Genomic DNA, 18,401 nt, shown 5'->3' on the forward strand with positions numbered 1-18,401 from the left:
AGAAAATATAACCTTGAATGACGTCAGTGTTGTTTTTTGTCTCTTTCTGTGGGTGACCACACTGGTTTCTATATTCAGGATTTTTCGAAATAGAAAAAACTAAAAATCATGGTCTATAAATAATAACGACATATATTTTTAACAGTATTAATTATATTATAATATTACTGGCCATACTTTATAGGTACATACAATTTTAATTGGTATAGAATGATAGTTTTAAATAACTCTTGGCTACAAAGCCTGGATATGAACCGATATATAGCATTAACTTTGTAAATAGAGGAAAGTTGTGTTTTGCATCAGATGCTGTTTACCAAATTGTAAGCTACTCAGATCTTCTTTTTAAACGCGTTGCTTCGACGGGTCAATTTCAAGCCAAAATCATCAAAGAAAAACTGTTTATAATAAACGCCTTGCACAAATTTCAGCTAACTTTACAAAGTTTATTTTTCAAAAGGTATTTTTTTCTGGGTCGTAATCCTCAGTAATTTTACCCTTGATGGGCACATATATTTCTTTTTATTTTACTTTTTGGAAAACTGAAATACCTAAAACAAAAAATATGAGGTAAGTTAAAAAAGTATAAATTTCAATGTAAAAACGAACAATCTTATAACTACATGTGAGTGCAATACCGATGTCGAGTGTTGTTTCATTACTAGTAAAAATCTTGAAAATGGTGTTCTAAATTTCATCATAATATTGTTATTACAATATATTCTCTTCACTATCCATAAAAACTCGTCATCATGGTTACCTTACTTGTTACTTTTGTTTATTGAAAACTTGTTGAAAAATGATAAAGTATTAGGAAAATAACAAATTTAACATGACTGCTTTCTAAAATGATGCAAAATTTTACAATTTTTGCCATTGAAATTATTCTAAACAGGTAAATGCAGGAGTATTAAGGAATATTGTAAATAACGTAAATATACACTTGCCTGTGAAATTCTATGCCAGAATTTGGTGTCCAAACACTTCTGCAATTTTTCTCAATGCAATACATTATTTATATTCGGAAAATATTTATTAAATACGCAACAATATTAACATATATATTCGAAGCGACGCAATTTTTTTGACACTTATGCCATATTGTCAAAGTGAGAGTTGCTACAATTTTATTATGGTAACTACCCATAATCAGGGAGTATCGCTTTTTAATATTTGGTCCAGATACTTATTTTATTTAGCATAAATAATAATTGTCTCATCCAACAATGCTTCTGAATGACGTTGTTGGCAATTTATCAACAAACTCATGTACAAAAACTAACCTTTTGCACAGAATATTACGGCATACATAGTAGCCTTGGGAAAACTTCGTATTAACAGTGGCAATACCAAGTTAGGTGTGAAAGTGATAAAACACAACAATTTTCTTGTTACACGTCAAATGTTCATACCGAAATCTCCAGTGTATAAGATATAAATTGCTCTGAGGATATAAGCTTCTTGGGTATAGGTACTCTTGATAGGTACTCAACATTCAGTTTAACCACACAGAGTATAATTATTACTGTCAAACTCAAGAAGCTTCTTGGTCAAACTAAACTCTTGGTCACAGAACAGTAAGAACATAATAGAAGTGCTATAATGTCATAATTAGTATGAAAACCAGTGTCGCCAAACCCACACATTTAAACCGATAGTTATACAATACACTACAAGTAAACTATGCCTTTGATTGGACAGCTTAATTTGAGTAAAAACTGACTTAGGTTATAAATTCAGCATTTCAATATGTACCCTCACGCACCATGTTACGGTTTATTTTAGTATAACATCCCTAGGTATATTAGCTGTTTTGTTTCTCTTTGCTCAGAAATTCCAAATTCGAAAACATTCAGCTATTCGACAACAGAGGGCGTTGGTTTTCAATACATATAACTTTGAACCTCAACACATAAAGATAAGGTTGAAATTTGTGTCACTCTAAATTAATGACATTAACTTGACATTAACCTGATGCTATGCTCTAAGGGATGTCAGCCTTGTTATCGATAATTCACAAATAAATATATTTTTGTGCATTTTTTTTTTTGTGTCACATTTTGGAGTATGTTTATTACTACTAAGTACGTCTTTTCATATTATTATATTTAAATAAAAAACGGAATAGAATAGAATAAATCTATATTTATAAAACAAACAGAAAATATGCATTATTTTAAATCTTGGAACTGCCGTAGGTTTGATGTATCGGTGGCCTTTGTAAGACTGCTTATTGCTGTTCGGCATCCAGTTAACTCGTCACGTTGCATTTATTATCCATTTCTCTTTTAAATTAGGCTCTTTCGAAAATCTATAAATAAATAGGACAAATGAAAGCTAAGGAAAAATAGAATAAAATTTAATATTTATAATGTTTGTCTTTTCGAAAGTATCGATACTGTCGATATGCGCCACATGCATCACTAATCCGACATTCGTTTGTTTATTGCAATAATATTCCAGAAAGTCTTGTTTGCTGTTCAATCTACATATATTAGTACTTATTTCTTATGGATTAAGGTTCATTTTGACTTAATATTTTTATAAATTTTTGACAAATTACGACAAGCGAAGTTGTAACATAAAATATATTTAAAATAAAATAAAATAAGACTTACCGATGGTATGAAATGCCTCGATTGCTGATATTATTTCGTCTGCTATCATTTTTCCACTCTAATACCGAACAACACGCTCTAAATAATGAATAAATATGGAAATAAGGTTTGACAGTTGACAACCGACTCGAATATTTTTCTGCGCACAACTGAGAGCGAGTTATGTGATCTTACCTTACTAGTGACACGTGGGCCACGCCCATATCGCACTTCTATTATGTTCTTACTGTTCTGTGCTCTTGGTCAAACTGATAAACAATTATTTTATGATCTGTGAAATTATAGACAAAAAATAGAAGGACTTAGAAAATCTTTAGAAAATAGATTTTAATACAATCACAGGGCTATATTTTTATGTACCTACTACCTACTCATCTGTATAGTTTATTTTTCTCAAATAATATGTACATAACATACCTCTCGTAGGTAGATGTGGTCAGGTCACACGTCTTTTCAGCAGACAAAACCATATTTTTCCACACCTTTATGATAAACTTGCATAATATAAGCTCTGGCAAAGTCGTGGCGAAGTGTTCCGTGTTCGTAACTTTGTTGTTAACACCATGCTGCTGGCTCTTAATGCTGGCTATTCACCAGGCATCTTACCATAGTATAGGGAGAATAAGTACACCGACTCCCGGCGTTAAAGAGCGCACTGTACCTAAACTCGCGAGGCGCAGGGTTGTCACTTGTCTCGTTGATATTAATTTTTTGAATAATTGTATAAACAAACACCGATCGCTCACAGCAATTGTGTGCGTCAAACTTGCGCACACGTACTGGTACGTACATGAACGCGTGGAGTGGCCACGCTAGGCGCTAGGCGTACCTACAAACGGCGCGATGTAACGTTGTTCGAAGATAGCTCTTGTTCTTTATATTATAATCTTACGGTGAATGGTATCTACTCTCAAGTACCTAAATAAATATTTCTTTTTGCAAGGTTTTTATTTTTTATTTATATAAAGGACCTACCTTACCTTATTACGCACTTCAAAGGTCAACGCAGCTCAACTCATCAACAGAACATGCAGCTGTCTTTCACCAAACTTGTCCAATGATTGACATAACAACAGAGGATGGAGGATTTGGGTTAAATAAAACAACATTTTGAATAATAATGTGTTTATTCATGACCTTATATTTTAAACCTAAATATACTTCATCTCGTTGAGTCCCAAGAACACCTGATCAAATCACGAAGCGAAAATTACAATGTAAAACCGTATTTTTGATTCTCTAACGTTACAGCAGTCAGCATCGGTTTTTAAATCAGAGGTTTGTTGAATTAAAACAAAGAAAAAATTAATTTCAAAATTAAAACGACGAAAAGAAACTTAAATAGCTACTTCTGGCTACTATAAAGAAATAAAATGAAAAATAAGATAAAATGTATTTAACTTTTCACTTTTGAAAAATACTAAATAACAAAGACAACATATTATCTTAAAAATCAAATAAAAAATGGTCAGTTTTCAAATGCATAAAAATATATTAATCAACAAAATCAACTGAAAACTTTGATTGCGAGTCTTTATTATAAGATATGGTACAGGAGCCACGTGTATTTTCGGTTTAAATATATATTTTTTTCATGTTCAAGCAGCTAGCTGACGTACAATCCACCATGTTAAGGTCAGATTACTTTGTTTTTCTTACAAGATACTACATAAAATAAAATATGACAAATTTTCAAATGAAAGCTGCAAGTGACTAAAAAAAATTCTATATGATTTGGAGGCTGACGGTCGCGAGTGTTCATAGTATGTACTCTGATGCATACGAAGTTTCACTCGGGAGGAAATTGCTCATGAAAATTTGTTATGGGCTATAATATGTCCTCATTATCAAAATAGGAAATCAACTGTCTTCTGCGATGCACAAACTTATAAGAGCAATAAGCACGTTTTTACCGCGTGTTCAAATCGCCTGGTATTCCTGGTACTTAACAGATTACTAGAGGGATTACACAGAATTACACATACAGAAACTACTGTTTTGTTCTTAACGACTAATACGATAAGATATAATAATGTGAGATCTTAATCCTCCTCGTAATCCTCATCATCGGAGATGTATTTGCGCGGCTTGCGTTTCCTGGACGACCCTTTGCTCTTCCCCTTTCCCAGTTTTATCTTCATCTTCATGGAGCGATTTGATTCGCCGTCTGAGTCTTCTTCCTCTGTAGAAAAAGATACTTTAATTGTGTTATACTATCACACACATTAAAAAAAATATTGGGAATTTCGTGTAAAAATAATATAGGTAAACTATTCAAGGAACTTGTGGATACGGGTTCAAGTAATTAAAAATTAATATAAATTGGGACTAGTGATTGTATTATGTATAGAAATAATAACAAGTGATAACTGCCTTAAAAACAACCGACTTCAAACTTGCACTTGCAACATTTACAAATACAGACAAAAATGCTCATAAAATAAAAACTACTGGGCCTATCCGAATAAAATTTTATGGGACCAATTCGATACCATTCCGCATCGAACAAAAAAAGAATCACGTAAATCGGTTCAGAAACCTCGGAGTAATCTGCGTACATACATAAAAAAAAACATACCGGCCGAATTGATAACCTCCTCCTTTTTTTTTGAAGTCGGTTAATAAAATGCTTTGATCTACCCTCATATAATTTTATTTGAAGTGAAACTTCTAGGCGAGTTGAGAGTAAAATGTGGCGTCATGGAGTAAGGCGAGCATTTGGTGTCTTTAAATCTTGCCGAAGAAGTTTCACTTTTGTTTTATTAAATTTGATTATCAGAACCAAAGAATTCTACAAAGCATACCATTATTTTTACAAGCTTTGTCAAGACAGAAAAAAAAACATAAAAAATAAAAAAATTCACCTTTATCCTGCTCCTCCGACTCTTCCGACTGCTGCCCACTCTCATACCGCTGCCGTATCTCGACGAACGCGTTGCGCAGGCGCACCGAGTCCTCGTATATGAGCGACGTGTCCTCGTTATAGATTTGTGCGTTCGCGCATAGAGTGAAGAAATCGCGCTCTAGATCGGCTATATCTTCGTACTGGAAAACAAAGTGTAATATAGCTGGATAAAAATTATTGTAAGCGTTGTTTCATATGAATATTTGGTTTGTAATTTCGATTTTCATTCAGAAAAACTTTTTCTGTTTTTTTTTTTACTATAAAACTAAGAGCTAGCGCACAAGAGCAACTTTTGTCTCCGCAACTATTTTGTCTCTCCCATCAATTGTATGGGGAGTTGCGTCGCTACGTGCGCGCACTTTCATACTAGCCCATGGGTGGGAGAGACAAAATAGTTGCGGAGACCAAGTTGCTCGTGCGCGCTAGCTCTTAGAGCGATATTTCTATGAATAAAAAATATTTGTACATTCTGACTACATTCAGGGAAATCTTATGCTAGAATGGACACTGATTGGTAATCAATGATCCTAACACAATTTATAGTAGAATTCAAGAATTAGATACCGTAAAATATATTATTTCTGTACTTTGAACTTATTTTTTTTTTCGTATTTTCTAAATCGGTCCGTCGAGCCGCTAAGTAATTTTGAGAAATTACCTTGCCATCGTCAATTCTGTTCATAATTTTCTTGATGTCGAGCGGTTTTTTGATGAGCTCGTAGTAGTCCGGCAGCTCACGGCGCGATGGGAGCTTCATAAATGGCTCAGATAGCACACGCCCATTCCTAGAGACACGATATTTATTTTCGAAATTGGTAAAAAAGAGTCAAATAAATATTAGGAAAAAAATAATACTTTAGTGACATATGCTGATGTTACTGTACTTAAAAACTTAAAGCAAACCACTTTGTACTTTTTAAGCCAATTTAAATAACGACATGAAGTAATAACGAAAAATAATTATTATGGTAATAAATTAGCACTAAATTTCCAACTTACTCATCCGCATAATCGATGACTTTCTTCATGATGCCCTTCAACAGTTTCTTCAGCGGACTCATTTCCGCTTTGGTTTTCTTCTTGGATGAGCTTGGCATATCCTCATCGTCCGAATCTTCTTGGCGACTACAACATTGATATTTTTATTAGATAGATGTATAAAATAAAACAGTCTTAATCACAACATTATATTGAAAATATATATGATATAGCAGAAATCACAACTTTGTATTCATTTTCTCAAGAACAAAGGGCTTACTCGATCTACCAAAGAATAATAGGTTAATATCCCTAACAACTATGTGTAATCAACTAGTACTTGAGCATCTAATACATACTGAGCAAAAGTTTCATTCAAAATACGATAAGACGTGTTTTCTGACATTTTTAAGCCTACAACATTTGTAGAGTAAAATAAATAATGTATACTATCATAATCTACGCACCGCTTCTTGCGAGACTTCTTCTTCTTGTCCAGCACTTCATCATCGTCATCATCGTCATCATCATCTTCGTCATCGTCGAACTCATCATCGATGGCTTTGAGCCACTCCTTCTCTGTGAGAGAGTCTGTGTAATCCACTTCTTTGCGTTGACGGGAACCGCGACCCAGCATTTCATCTTCGTCAGGGTAGTTCCAGCCTTGGCCCTAATGGAGATAATAATCATCTATATTGTATTGTAAATACAGTGTGTACTAGTGATTGTTTTGCTTCTATTGGTCGGTGCGTAATGTTACATATACTTCTTTGATTGATGGACTGTCATAAACAAAATTTTTCGTTTCGAACCAGTTCGAGGAGAGGATTATTATTGTTTGGTAAATAATCTTAGTAACTTCTGAATGGAATTGAAAGTTATTTTTTATGTAGAATAGTCCATTTGGGCTATCATATAATCTTTACGTTTCGCCATCAGTGTTTTACGACATTCCTTATAGTTATAACATTATCCTATTCCTACTACCCTGCCCTAAAAACTAACCCTAACTATCCAATTTGCTATAAAACACTAACCTTGCTGCAAACCACCTCATCTTCGTCCTTCACCAGCCAGTCCGGCAGTTCCGACTCTTCAATGACTCTCGGCTGCGTCTCCGTGCTCTCGATGTCCATCTGCTTGAACAGTTCTACTTGTCTTCGGAACTAACCTACAACTTTTTGGTATAAAGCTCACTCACCTTGCTGCAAACCACCTCATCTTCGTCCTTCACCAGCCAGTCCGGCAGTTCCGACTCCTCTATAAGCCGCGGTTGTGTCTCCGTGTTCTTGCGCTCGATGTCCATCTGCTTGAACAGCTCCAACTCGTCCTCGGAGCGGGCTATCATCTCGTTGATCAGATCGTCGTCGGGAAGGGCGTTCTCTTCCTGTGAGGAAACAAATATTATTTAGTTGCAAGTTGACAAGTATAAAAAGTATTGGGTAAATAGACAATTATTTATTTCGTGAAATACTCATTTCATAAAGATACTAAATATTGTGTGAAAATGTATAATTATAGTAGACATAAATGGAAGGAGGCAAGTGTAAACTAATAAAATCATTAATGATTTACTTTAATTATATTAATTATTTTCAATAAAACCAACCTCATCATCATCGCCATCCTGGTGGAGAATACTCTGCAAGAATTGTTGACGCTCAGAGCCCGTGGACTTCTGATCGAACATACCAGCTTGGATGACTTTCTCGTCCATGTTTAATTTGTATCTGGAAATAAAAATCAGTTAAAGATGAAACTGCTCATTTATTCGGTATTTAATTAAAGTATGTCAAGTAATATTGTATAAAAACTGTGAAAAGCATTTGTCAAAAACCCAAGTTTCCTGTGTCCCTTCGTCCAGCATACTCACCATGGAATCCTGATATTTCATGAATGTCAAAAAACTGTTCTGAAATAGTGCTAAATAGTGCCCAAAGGAAAAAAATAGTGCTCTTGTACTTGCGAAGTTATAGCCATAGTTCGATGAGTATGCTGGACGAAGGTTTCGCCCAGCATACTCACCTCCGTCCGGAGAATCTGTATACGCTTCAAACATAATTCATACTTCAAAAAATAGTTCCCAAATAGTGCCAAACGGTGCCCAAAAAGAAAAAACAGTGCTCGAATAACTTCGGAGTTACAGGCTTCGTTCAGTGAGTATGCTGGGCGTAGGTTCTACGCCCAGCATACTCACCTCAGTGCGCGAATATCGAACGAGCTATAGGTACAATTTACGTCTCAAAAAATTGTGCTTGAAATAGTGCCCAATATCAGTCCAATTTTTGCTTGACTTTTGACCTAGAAAACCATTAAATTTGATTGTAAACTTCTACATACATTACATTGAGTACAGTCGAATACAATATTATTAACTTTCTTTCTAACAATTTTTGTCTTGTGTAAATTATTAATTGTCTATGTAAGGGAGTATTTACTTTAGAATCGCAATATTATTAATTACACATTATTTTAATAATACTTTATAATAATATGATTAAGCCTTCGCGCGTCGCATGGGACCCCGGTAGCTAGGAACAATGATTTTATATATTTTGTCTAGATCACGGCGCTTGAAGGATTAAGATATCAAATGAAGTAAATCATGCATGAAAAATAAAGTTGCTGTTATTAATGCTTACATTACAACTGACAAAATTATTCAAAATAATCATTTTCCGGATCAAGGACGGTACCACAACGTTTACGGAATTGACCTGTATTCCTCATGTGATAAAGTTCAATATAGTGTGGCAGTAATGAATGCACGTACGGTCAATAGGTATGGGGCTTACGACGCGCGGCGCCCGCGACGCAAATGAATATGTTTATGTTTAAATACTAGATGGCGCTGCCCTAACATCTTACGATTATTAGACAAGACTGATCTGTATTTTGAAGGTGATAAGGGTCCATTTTGTGTCACAAAGCAATCGAAACGAACAAGCGCTTCTCAGTTTCTTTGTTTGTTTACTTCGTCGCACATCATTATAATAACGCCGGCTTTTGAGTTTGACTACATAGTGGGTTGCAAAACCAAACAATGTGTTGGTGATGTCATTATTTACCTATATAAATTTGTGTATCTAGTACGTAATCAATATAGGAGCTGCACCCAAATCAGTAAGTATATTTCAATTTATAATAGTGGCATTTAACTAAATTGATTTTACACTCATTCATTAATTGCACTGTAAAACTAGGTAGCAAGCGAGTTGTTTTTTACAAAAACACGTTCATTTCAATTAGAAAGTTTAATATTTTTGTCCAAAAACATGTGTCGACGACTGTACCCCATTTTACGTTAGTATGTAGAAGTTTACATTAAAATTTAATGGTTTTCTAAGTCAAAAGTCAAGCAAAAATTGGACTGATATTGGGCACTATTTCAAGCACAATTTTTTGAGACGTAAATTATACCTATAGCTCGTTCGATATTCGCGCACCGAGGTGAGTATGCTGGGCGTAGAACCTACGCCCAGCATACTCACTGAACGAAGCCTGTAACTCCGAAGTTATTCGAGCACTGTTTTTTCTTTTTGGGCACCGTTTGGCACTATTTGGGAACTATTTTTTGAAGTATGAATTATGTTTGAAGCGTATACAGATTCTCCGGACGGAGGTGAGTATGCTGGGCGAAACCTTCGTCCAGCATACTCATCGAACTATGGCTATAACTTCGCAAGTACAAGAGCACTATTTTTTTCCTTTGGGCACTATTTAGCACTATTTCAGAACAGTTTTTTGACATTCATGAAATATCAGGATTCCATGGTGAGTATGCTGGACGAAGGGACACAGTTTCCTGGCTATTTACCTGGCTGCAGCCAAGATCCTTTCCTCGACAGAATTGACCGTCATCAAACGCAATACCCTCACTTCATTGCGCTGACCGATACGATGAGCACGATCTTGGGCTTGCAGATCCTTAAATAAGATAAAAATGTTAAAATACTTATAGTACATATATGTATTCCGTCAATAGAAGAAAGATGAACTGTATCGATAAAGTTCATTAATTAAATTTCGTATAAATGTGAAGATATAATGCTAGGTAATACAGAAAAGATGAGTACTCAAAAGAAAAAGTAAAGCGTATTTTTGAATTTTCAATTCCTATTTTTAGTCGACGATTCGAAACCTATTCAAGAAGAAGTATAATTGAAAAAAAAAATTAACTTAATAATGTTAAATGTACACCTGATGAGGATTCCAATCAGAGTCGAAGATGATGACAGTGTCTGCGCTCTGCAAGTTAAGCCCGAGGCCTCCAGCACGTGTTGACAGCAAGAAGATGAAATATTCGGAGCCCACATCGTTGAACTTCTTGAGCAGCTCTCCACGGTCCTCCGCTTTTGTCATACCGTCCAATCTGACATAAAATTATATTATATATTTATTTATTCTTCTTTTAAATATTGTCGGAAGAAAAAATCTACCTTTGCGTGCTTACACAATTTTTCAAATATTTATAAAACGGATTTTCCAACACACCAGATAAACATAATTTATGCATTTTTCTGGCGATGTAAAATTCAATATTCCTTGAAACAAATAACGGAATTATTAAAAGAATATTTTGCAAAATACATCTTTGAATATACCCTCTATTCCTGACACTTACACATATTCATACAAAATACTGTGAAATCACCTCAAATACTGGAAGGCCCTCCACGACAGATAGTCCTCAATGATGGTCATGCACTGCGTCATCTGACAGAACACGAGCACCCTGTGCCCGGATCGCTTCAGCTTGGGCAAGATGCGGTCCAACAGCTCGAACTTGCCGGACGCTCGGTATAGATCCGGCCTAAAGATTAATACACATTTGAGTACAAAAATGATGAACAAAAATAGCAAAAAATATCTCAAATTTAATGTCATCATTAATTTCTTCAGTAAAAAATTAAATAAAATTTCCAAAACATATCCATACATAAATAAGAGCATATCATATAAATTAGCCTTTCTAATAAATTTTTCTGATCTTTTCAAAAAAAATTTAGCATATAAAACATTTACGGTTAAAATAATACATGGTCAAGGATATTCCCATGGGCATGATACTTCATCACGCTCAAAGGTCAGCTGACTACACTCTCCTACCTACCCATCCTAACTATCCCCAAACACAAAAACCATGCCACAAAATTTCTCCAGAGTACCTTAAAAAAACGACACTAAAAAGTCACTTTTTTTACAACACATACCCAGAAACAACAGTGCCCCCGGAGCCAACATGGTCGCAGAATTTCTCTTCAATGTGCGGGAACATGAACGGGTGGTTGCACAGCTTGCGCAGTTGCACAATCGTGTTCATCAGTGCTTTGGCCCCGCCCTTGCCTTTGTTGCCCTTTTCGGAGCCGTCCGTGAGTAAAACTCCCTTGGATTGCATGTGCCTGATGAAAAAGAGTGATAACAGGATTTTTTAACAAAAATAATGCGAATGCACGGCTCTAATAAAAATTAGGTATAAAAGTTTAACAGTAAGAAAGGGTCAAAGCTCAAAATCTTAATCTTAATAAACTATACGTATATATCTGTAATTAAAATGTATATCACACAAGTTTTGTGATTTCAAAAAAAAATAAAGCTTTATAAAATTGACAATATTCGTCACTTCCTGAAAACCAACCACACCAAAAAAATAACTCAAACATTAAAGACAAATCTGTATACTCACTTATAAAGTACGCGTTGCAGCCCGCTCATGTCACACTTGATGATATACTCCACCTTATCAGGCAGTTGGCTTTCCACCTCCTTCTTGAGACGACGCAGGAGGAACGGACGCAGAACTTTGTGCAAACGACGGATAATCAGGATCGTTTCTTCTTCGTTTAATTCCACCTGGACAATTATTGAGAGAGAATATTTATTATATTCTTCAGTTTATTGAACAAACTGAACTATTTTCGAAGAAAAGCTGCACATTATTATGTGCTGGGTGGCTTTTCACTTGTGATTTTTTTTAAAGAAATTATTCAATTATATTACGGAACAGTTCACAAAACTATTGACCAAAAATAGATTTTGATTAGTTTTGTATTATTTAAGTACTAGCTTACCGCCCGCGGCTTCGCCCGCTTTCTCTTAAACGATTTGAAATTTAAACTATCCTATCTCTCAAGTTGGATCGAACTGCACATGGTGTGCGAATTTCATTATAATCGGTTATGTGGTTTAGGAGTCCATTGAAGACAAACATTGTGACACGAGATTTATATATATTAAGATGTGAAAATATGTATGTACTGTAAAATTTGAAATTCTTTTCATTGAATTCATAACAAATTCATAAAAATATTTAACAATAAAATAACTACACGAAATAATTCGTATAAGATAAAGTTCGCATTAACAATTCGCACATCGAACGTGGACACTACACTACACTAAGTATACGTTCGCTTTGCAGCACAATTAGTTTACCTTCTCTCCAGTAGTAGCGAAGGGTGCATTGAACCACTGCTCAAAGGTCGAGCAGCTCTTGAATATAGACGGTAACAGGAAGTTAAGCAGTGCCCATAGTTCAGGCAGTTTGTTCTGCAGAGGTGTTCCTGTTAGTAGCAATCGGTGTGGAGCCACATAGTGCGTGTTCAGCACTTGCGTGAGTTTGCAGTGGTGGTTTTTCATACGGTGACCTTCGTCGATTATCATGTACTTCCAGTGTAGCTGTTGGCATTTATATCTTATTATTATTGATGTAATTATAAAAATCACAATCGCCTAAATGTCGTTGAAAATAACAGTCAAACAAATATTCAAATTATAACCTTACGTGGTGTAAGTAGTTCAAAATATGTTGTATAAGCTCGGTAAAAAACTCTGCCCAATAGACGTATAGGCAGAGTTTTGCTTCAGACAACTGTTAAGCGTGACGTTCAAACATTTTATCGTTAAAAAGAATCTAGTTGCTAATTGTAGCCCATTTTTTATCCTTTTCTTATGAGTAAATTAAATTTTACGAACAATCGAGTTTTTACTTGGAACATTTAAAATACAAAAATAAAATGAAAAATAACGTCTAAAATGTGTTCATTTCCTTACCTTAGCAAGCACAGCCTTATCCTTGATCACGTATTCATACGTAGTGAGCAGCACGTTGAACTTGGCTGAACGCATCTGCGTTTGCACGAGCCGACGGGATTGTGGGGAACCCTTGTAGGATACTACTTGCACGGTTGGCGCCCATTTCTCGAATTCCAACACCCAGTTTGATAGAGTACTGGTAACGAAATTGAGAATTTTAAGAAGTGGGGTTTTTATTATTTCATAAATATTACGCGATAAAATTTTAAGCTGTTAATTGATATTAAAATAAGCACGGTCTCGCCAGTCTTTTTTAAACAAATGAATGATGATAGAAACTTAATCTACACGCAAATATTAAAATGAAAAAACATATTTAATGCAATGTTAATTTTTAAGCGTGCTAAGCAATCATGTATAATACTAGATAGACTTTATAGTCTATTGTTATCAATAATCTATATTGTTATCAATAGAATGTAAATTATTATAGTTCTTTAATAATAAAGTTCTGCCAACCTCAGAGGTACGATGATAAGGAAAGGTCCATTGACCTTCTTCTTCTCCATGAGATAAGTGACCAAAGCGATTGTTTGGATTGTTTTCCCGAGACCCATCTCGTCGGCCAGAATGCCGTTCAAGTTGTTATTGAACAGAGAGACCAGCCATTCCAGACCCTATAACAATACAAATAAGTGATATTTTTAAATAAAATTAATTTATACATAACACAAAGTAGCTATAGTAATACACATAGCACATTGTTACAAACCTTAATTTGGTACTCTTTAAGTTTTCCATTCACCAAAATGCTAGCTTGCTCTGTAACGGATTCGTGGACCGTGTGAGCAATGCTGAAACAAATAAAAGAATTTATAGCAGCGATTCAACTAAGGAAGACTGAATTGATTCTTCGTTGTTTTTGGGAACAAAAACTCTTGTAGTAAATAGATGTGTTGTGTAGACACAATAGAAAATCTATTGTGTCTGTAGTGTTATGTAGACACAATAGAAAATCTATTGTGTCTGGGACCGATCCGATCTGGGCTCAATGGGTTAAACGGGCCAATATAATGAACTAATAAAAGTTCATATACCATTTGACGATAACACAATAAATATTTAGAATTTGTCATTCAGTCACTACAGCTTCTATTTGAAAAATTATTCACATCACGTAAAAGCTAAGTGTAACCGGCGGGCATAACTAGTTACCTATAGTACGTCTGTTCTTCCCTGCAGCTTTGAAAAAGCAGCAAATTGAAAAAACTTTTAATATAGGATAGATCATTTAAGGAGTAAGACCTATAGGCTAACATCACGTCACGTGAGTGCAACCGGGGGGCAAATTATTTCACTGAAAGATACTTCATTTACCGAGGAAGGCTATTGACTAACATCGCGTACAAGCTAAGTGAAACCGGAGGGCATAACTAGTTACCTGTAGTATGTCTGTTCCTCCGTCTTGTACTCATCATCTTCCACCTTGGCCTTCTTGATCATGTCCCGCGCTTTCTCCTCTTCGGTTTTTTCCCTGTCGCTCTTATCATCGCGGTGCCTGTCTCGTCGGCTCCTGTGTTCTGTGTGAAAATAATAAGATATTTACAAATATTGCAACGTTTATTCAAAAATTTATATAAATTCATGAAATGTAAGCTAATAAAATGACGTTCATTTCCCATAATATACTAGGTGATTTTTCATTGAAAAAAAATTAAAAGATCATTAATTCAAGATAATTTTTTGCTTGATTGAGACATTACTTATTAGCATTTTTAAAAAACCTACAATATATAAAATTGTGAGTTTGCATCATTTGAGGTCAGTCCATTTCCTAGTTATAAAATTGCGAGTATACCTTAATAAATTTATCTTTAAAACAATGTATTATTACAATAAAATCCACATATTTACCATCATCCTGGCTGTCATCACCCGAATCATCAGAATCGGACAGTACCTCCCACCCAGGGTGTGCGTCCATCCAGTCCTTGAGCTGCGATAGTAATGGCGCATCTTCTCCTTTCAGTACCTGGGATTGAACATCAATACAATAATTATTATAGAATAGTATTTAGTAGTATTAAAAATATAACTAGTAAAAAGAGATGCTGTATGAGGGTTCACGTAGTTTTCTTCTTAAATTGCCAAACTTTATTAAGCTGTTGCATAGCTTCTATCGCGAGCCTTGAGCACGGGGACCGAATCTAGAAATTCCGTAACGAAAAAACCTCACGCTCCCCACTCCGACGGGCGGAGGTGTGGCTTGAAGGCATAGCATGCAATAGCTTTACCGCGGCAGTCCCCGAGTGCCACACGTCGTTTTTTTTCTTATGTGACTTTTTTATTATTACATCTATGCATAAAAATGCTACGACAAAACCCAAGCATAGTTTCATAGTTTCTCAGTATAGGGTGCCCGATAAATGTGTAGATTGCTTAGAATTGGAACGATCCCGCCCCATTACAGATTTATTCTATTCCTTATAAATTATTCATCATTTACACTCAGTATTTTGGCAAGTTTAACATTGCTATTCACAAAAATCACAAACCTCGCCAGTCTTGGGATCCATAACGCCGACCCGCGAGTCCGAAGTTTGCGAGCTGTCGTCCATTGCGTCGATGTCGCCGCCCTCCAGCGCTTTTCGCTTTCGCGATTTCTGTTTAAAATACATAATAATAATTATTAAACATTTTTTTCCATGTTTTCATAATTTTATACGAGATACTAAAGACGCGTCGCGACGCGTCTTATGACAATTCAAAAGTGCTTCTGAAAGATGTCAACATTAAATAATGAAAAAACATTTATATGGCGAGACAGTAAGTTACAAAATATAGATAAGAAGAAAACACAAAAAAAAAACAAGAAGAAATAAAACAATATAATAACAATGTGTCGTCCCCCAAGCCATAGTACCAACAAATCAGTTCCGCTTGTGCCAGACATGAATCTACCACATATAATAATAATTAAATAGCTTAATCACAAAATTTATAACTATTATAGATGTTAGTACACAAAATACAATAATTACTTAGATCTACAAGTTAACTTTACGCAATCTCACCCTCTTCCTCCGCTCCTCCTCTTGCTGCTTCTGCCTCTGGTCCTGCTTGTGCTGTTTGACCATCTCCGTGAGACTGGCGATGTACTCATCTGTTTGTGAGAGAAGGAACGCAAGACGCTTATCTTTCTTCTGATCGATAAGCTTGCGGTAGCCTTCTTCGTCTTCCGCCATGAGTCTGGGAAATTGAGACATTTTAATAGAAACTTATAATTATTTTAACTGAAATGTGTGATACATTTAATTTAAGTACCATTTTCCGAATCGTTCGTAAGTAAAGAATATGTTAATATATATGAAAACGCAAGAGTTGTAAGAAGTCAAGTTCAATGTATGATGTTATTTGATAATAATCTTTGCAGTTACATTTGCATTGCTAAATGAAATGTTGGAGTTTACCTATCCTTATTCTTACTAATATTATGTATGTGTTTTTTTTGCCTGTCTTTTACGTCACAACGGAGAGATTTTATGTGATTTTGGTGACTAAACAAATTCACATAGTTAGAGGGTGATAAAGACTACTTTTTAGGAAACATTTTATTCCCACTAGAATTTCCTTCCACCACGCTGGCAATCCTTTAAGCTAGTTACCTAGTAAACTAGCTATATGAATGAATGAATGAATACGTTTATTGCCACAACAAGTACATAAATTTAAAATCTACTTAACCTAAAGAACACAGTAAAATAAAATAATAATAAAAAACAATGAGAAAACAAAAGAAAAATTGTGGGAAAATATCCAGACTGAGCTATCAGACTGTGAATAGATTCACTTTGAATATTTAGACTTTCGTCTCATCTGAACTCAAGCCACAGGAGACGCCTGGCGACTGGCTTCCCTTGAAGCTGCTGACCCCAAAGCTATGCTTTTTAAAAGAGTGCAACAATTTACTATTTGATAAGACACATACCGTCGCATACGCTCCTTTTCGATACGCTCTTGCTCCTTCTTCTGTTCGCGCTCCGCGTTCGCGTGGTGGTTGAGTATCCCCTTGTTGACTCGCGATAGTTTCACCACGTTGTTGCGATGGTACTCCTTGAAGTCCTTCACTGTTGTTGAAAAGAAAATCGAGTTAAAAATATTAGTCGAAAAGAAATACATATACTATTAGAAATTACACGCGTTTGAATGTAATAAGTTGATACCAAAACGCAGCAAGACAATGAATATTAATAAAGTGAGGGTAGTTGGGTCAAACGTCGTATAAACAACGTCCGATGACGTCAGCTCCTAAGCACCACGTGTCAAAGTAAAGCGGCAATTTATAGTTTTCGACAGCTAAACATGTTTTGACAGGAAATAGTGACAACATCAAAAGTTACATACGTCTAACAATACTATAAAGTATAAAGAGTGCAGCAAGGGAAACGTTATAAAATAATAAATAAATGTCACCAGTTTTTCATTGTATTGGTAAAAAAACGTGTTGCGAAGTTTTGGAGCGATAATTTTGTAATTAATATTTGTAAAAAATGTCTTTCTTTCTTCAACATCCATCGTATTAATTAATGACCCTCAAAAAGGCCCATATATAAATTTTCCAGTTTAAAGTGGCTCAAAATGTACTAATATTATAAATGCGAAAGTAACTCTGTCTGTCTGTCTGTCTGTTACTCAATCACAATCACGCCTTAACTACTGAACCAATTTGCATGAAATTTTGTATAGAGATATTTTGATACCCGAGAAAGGACATAGGATAGGTTTTATCCCGGAAATCCCACGGGAACGGGAACTATGCGAGTTTTTCTTTGACAGCGCGGGCGATGCCGCGGGTAAAAAGCTAG

The 18,401-nt window shown here is 35.2% G+C and overlaps 1 protein-coding gene across 2 annotated transcripts in view; it reads right to left on the bottom strand.

Moving 5' to 3' along the window:
* Positions 1-3,726: 3,726 nt before the first annotated feature.
* LOC123705058 (ATP-dependent helicase brm-like) overlaps positions 3,727-18,401 on the bottom strand; it is a 29,710-nt gene continuing 15,035 nt past the window's right edge. For both annotated transcript variants that reach the window (XM_045653628.1, XM_045653630.1), the window contains exons 7-27: positions 17,525-17,663; positions 16,611-16,785; positions 16,092-16,199; positions 15,451-15,568; positions 14,978-15,116; positions 14,309-14,390; positions 14,056-14,213; positions 13,555-13,732; positions 12,937-13,179; positions 12,188-12,354; positions 11,715-11,903; positions 11,156-11,314; positions 10,702-10,873; positions 10,319-10,428; positions 8,111-8,231; positions 7,703-7,888; positions 6,969-7,171; positions 6,523-6,648; positions 6,182-6,308; positions 5,483-5,663; positions 3,727-4,800 (exon numbers count right to left, since the gene is read on the bottom strand). In XM_045653628.1, the coding sequence (XP_045509584.1) occupies positions 4,661-4,800; positions 5,483-5,663; positions 6,182-6,308; positions 6,523-6,648; positions 6,969-7,171; positions 7,703-7,888; positions 8,111-8,231; positions 10,319-10,428; positions 10,702-10,873; positions 11,156-11,314; positions 11,715-11,903; positions 12,188-12,354; positions 12,937-13,179; positions 13,555-13,732; positions 14,056-14,213; positions 14,309-14,390; positions 14,978-15,116; positions 15,451-15,568; positions 16,092-16,199; positions 16,611-16,785; positions 17,525-17,663 (3,221 nt within the window). In that variant the 3' untranslated portion in view covers positions 3,727-4,660. The remainder of the gene's footprint in view (positions 4,801-5,482; positions 5,664-6,181; positions 6,309-6,522; positions 6,649-6,968; positions 7,172-7,702; positions 7,889-8,110; positions 8,232-10,318; positions 10,429-10,701; positions 10,874-11,155; positions 11,315-11,714; positions 11,904-12,187; positions 12,355-12,936; positions 13,180-13,554; positions 13,733-14,055; positions 14,214-14,308; positions 14,391-14,977; positions 15,117-15,450; positions 15,569-16,091; positions 16,200-16,610; positions 16,786-17,524; positions 17,664-18,401) is intronic.

This window comes from Colias croceus, chromosome Z (assembly GCF_905220415.1).
Source record: "Colias croceus chromosome Z, ilColCroc2.1".
NCBI lineage: Eukaryota > Metazoa > Arthropoda > Insecta > Lepidoptera > Pieridae > Colias > Colias croceus.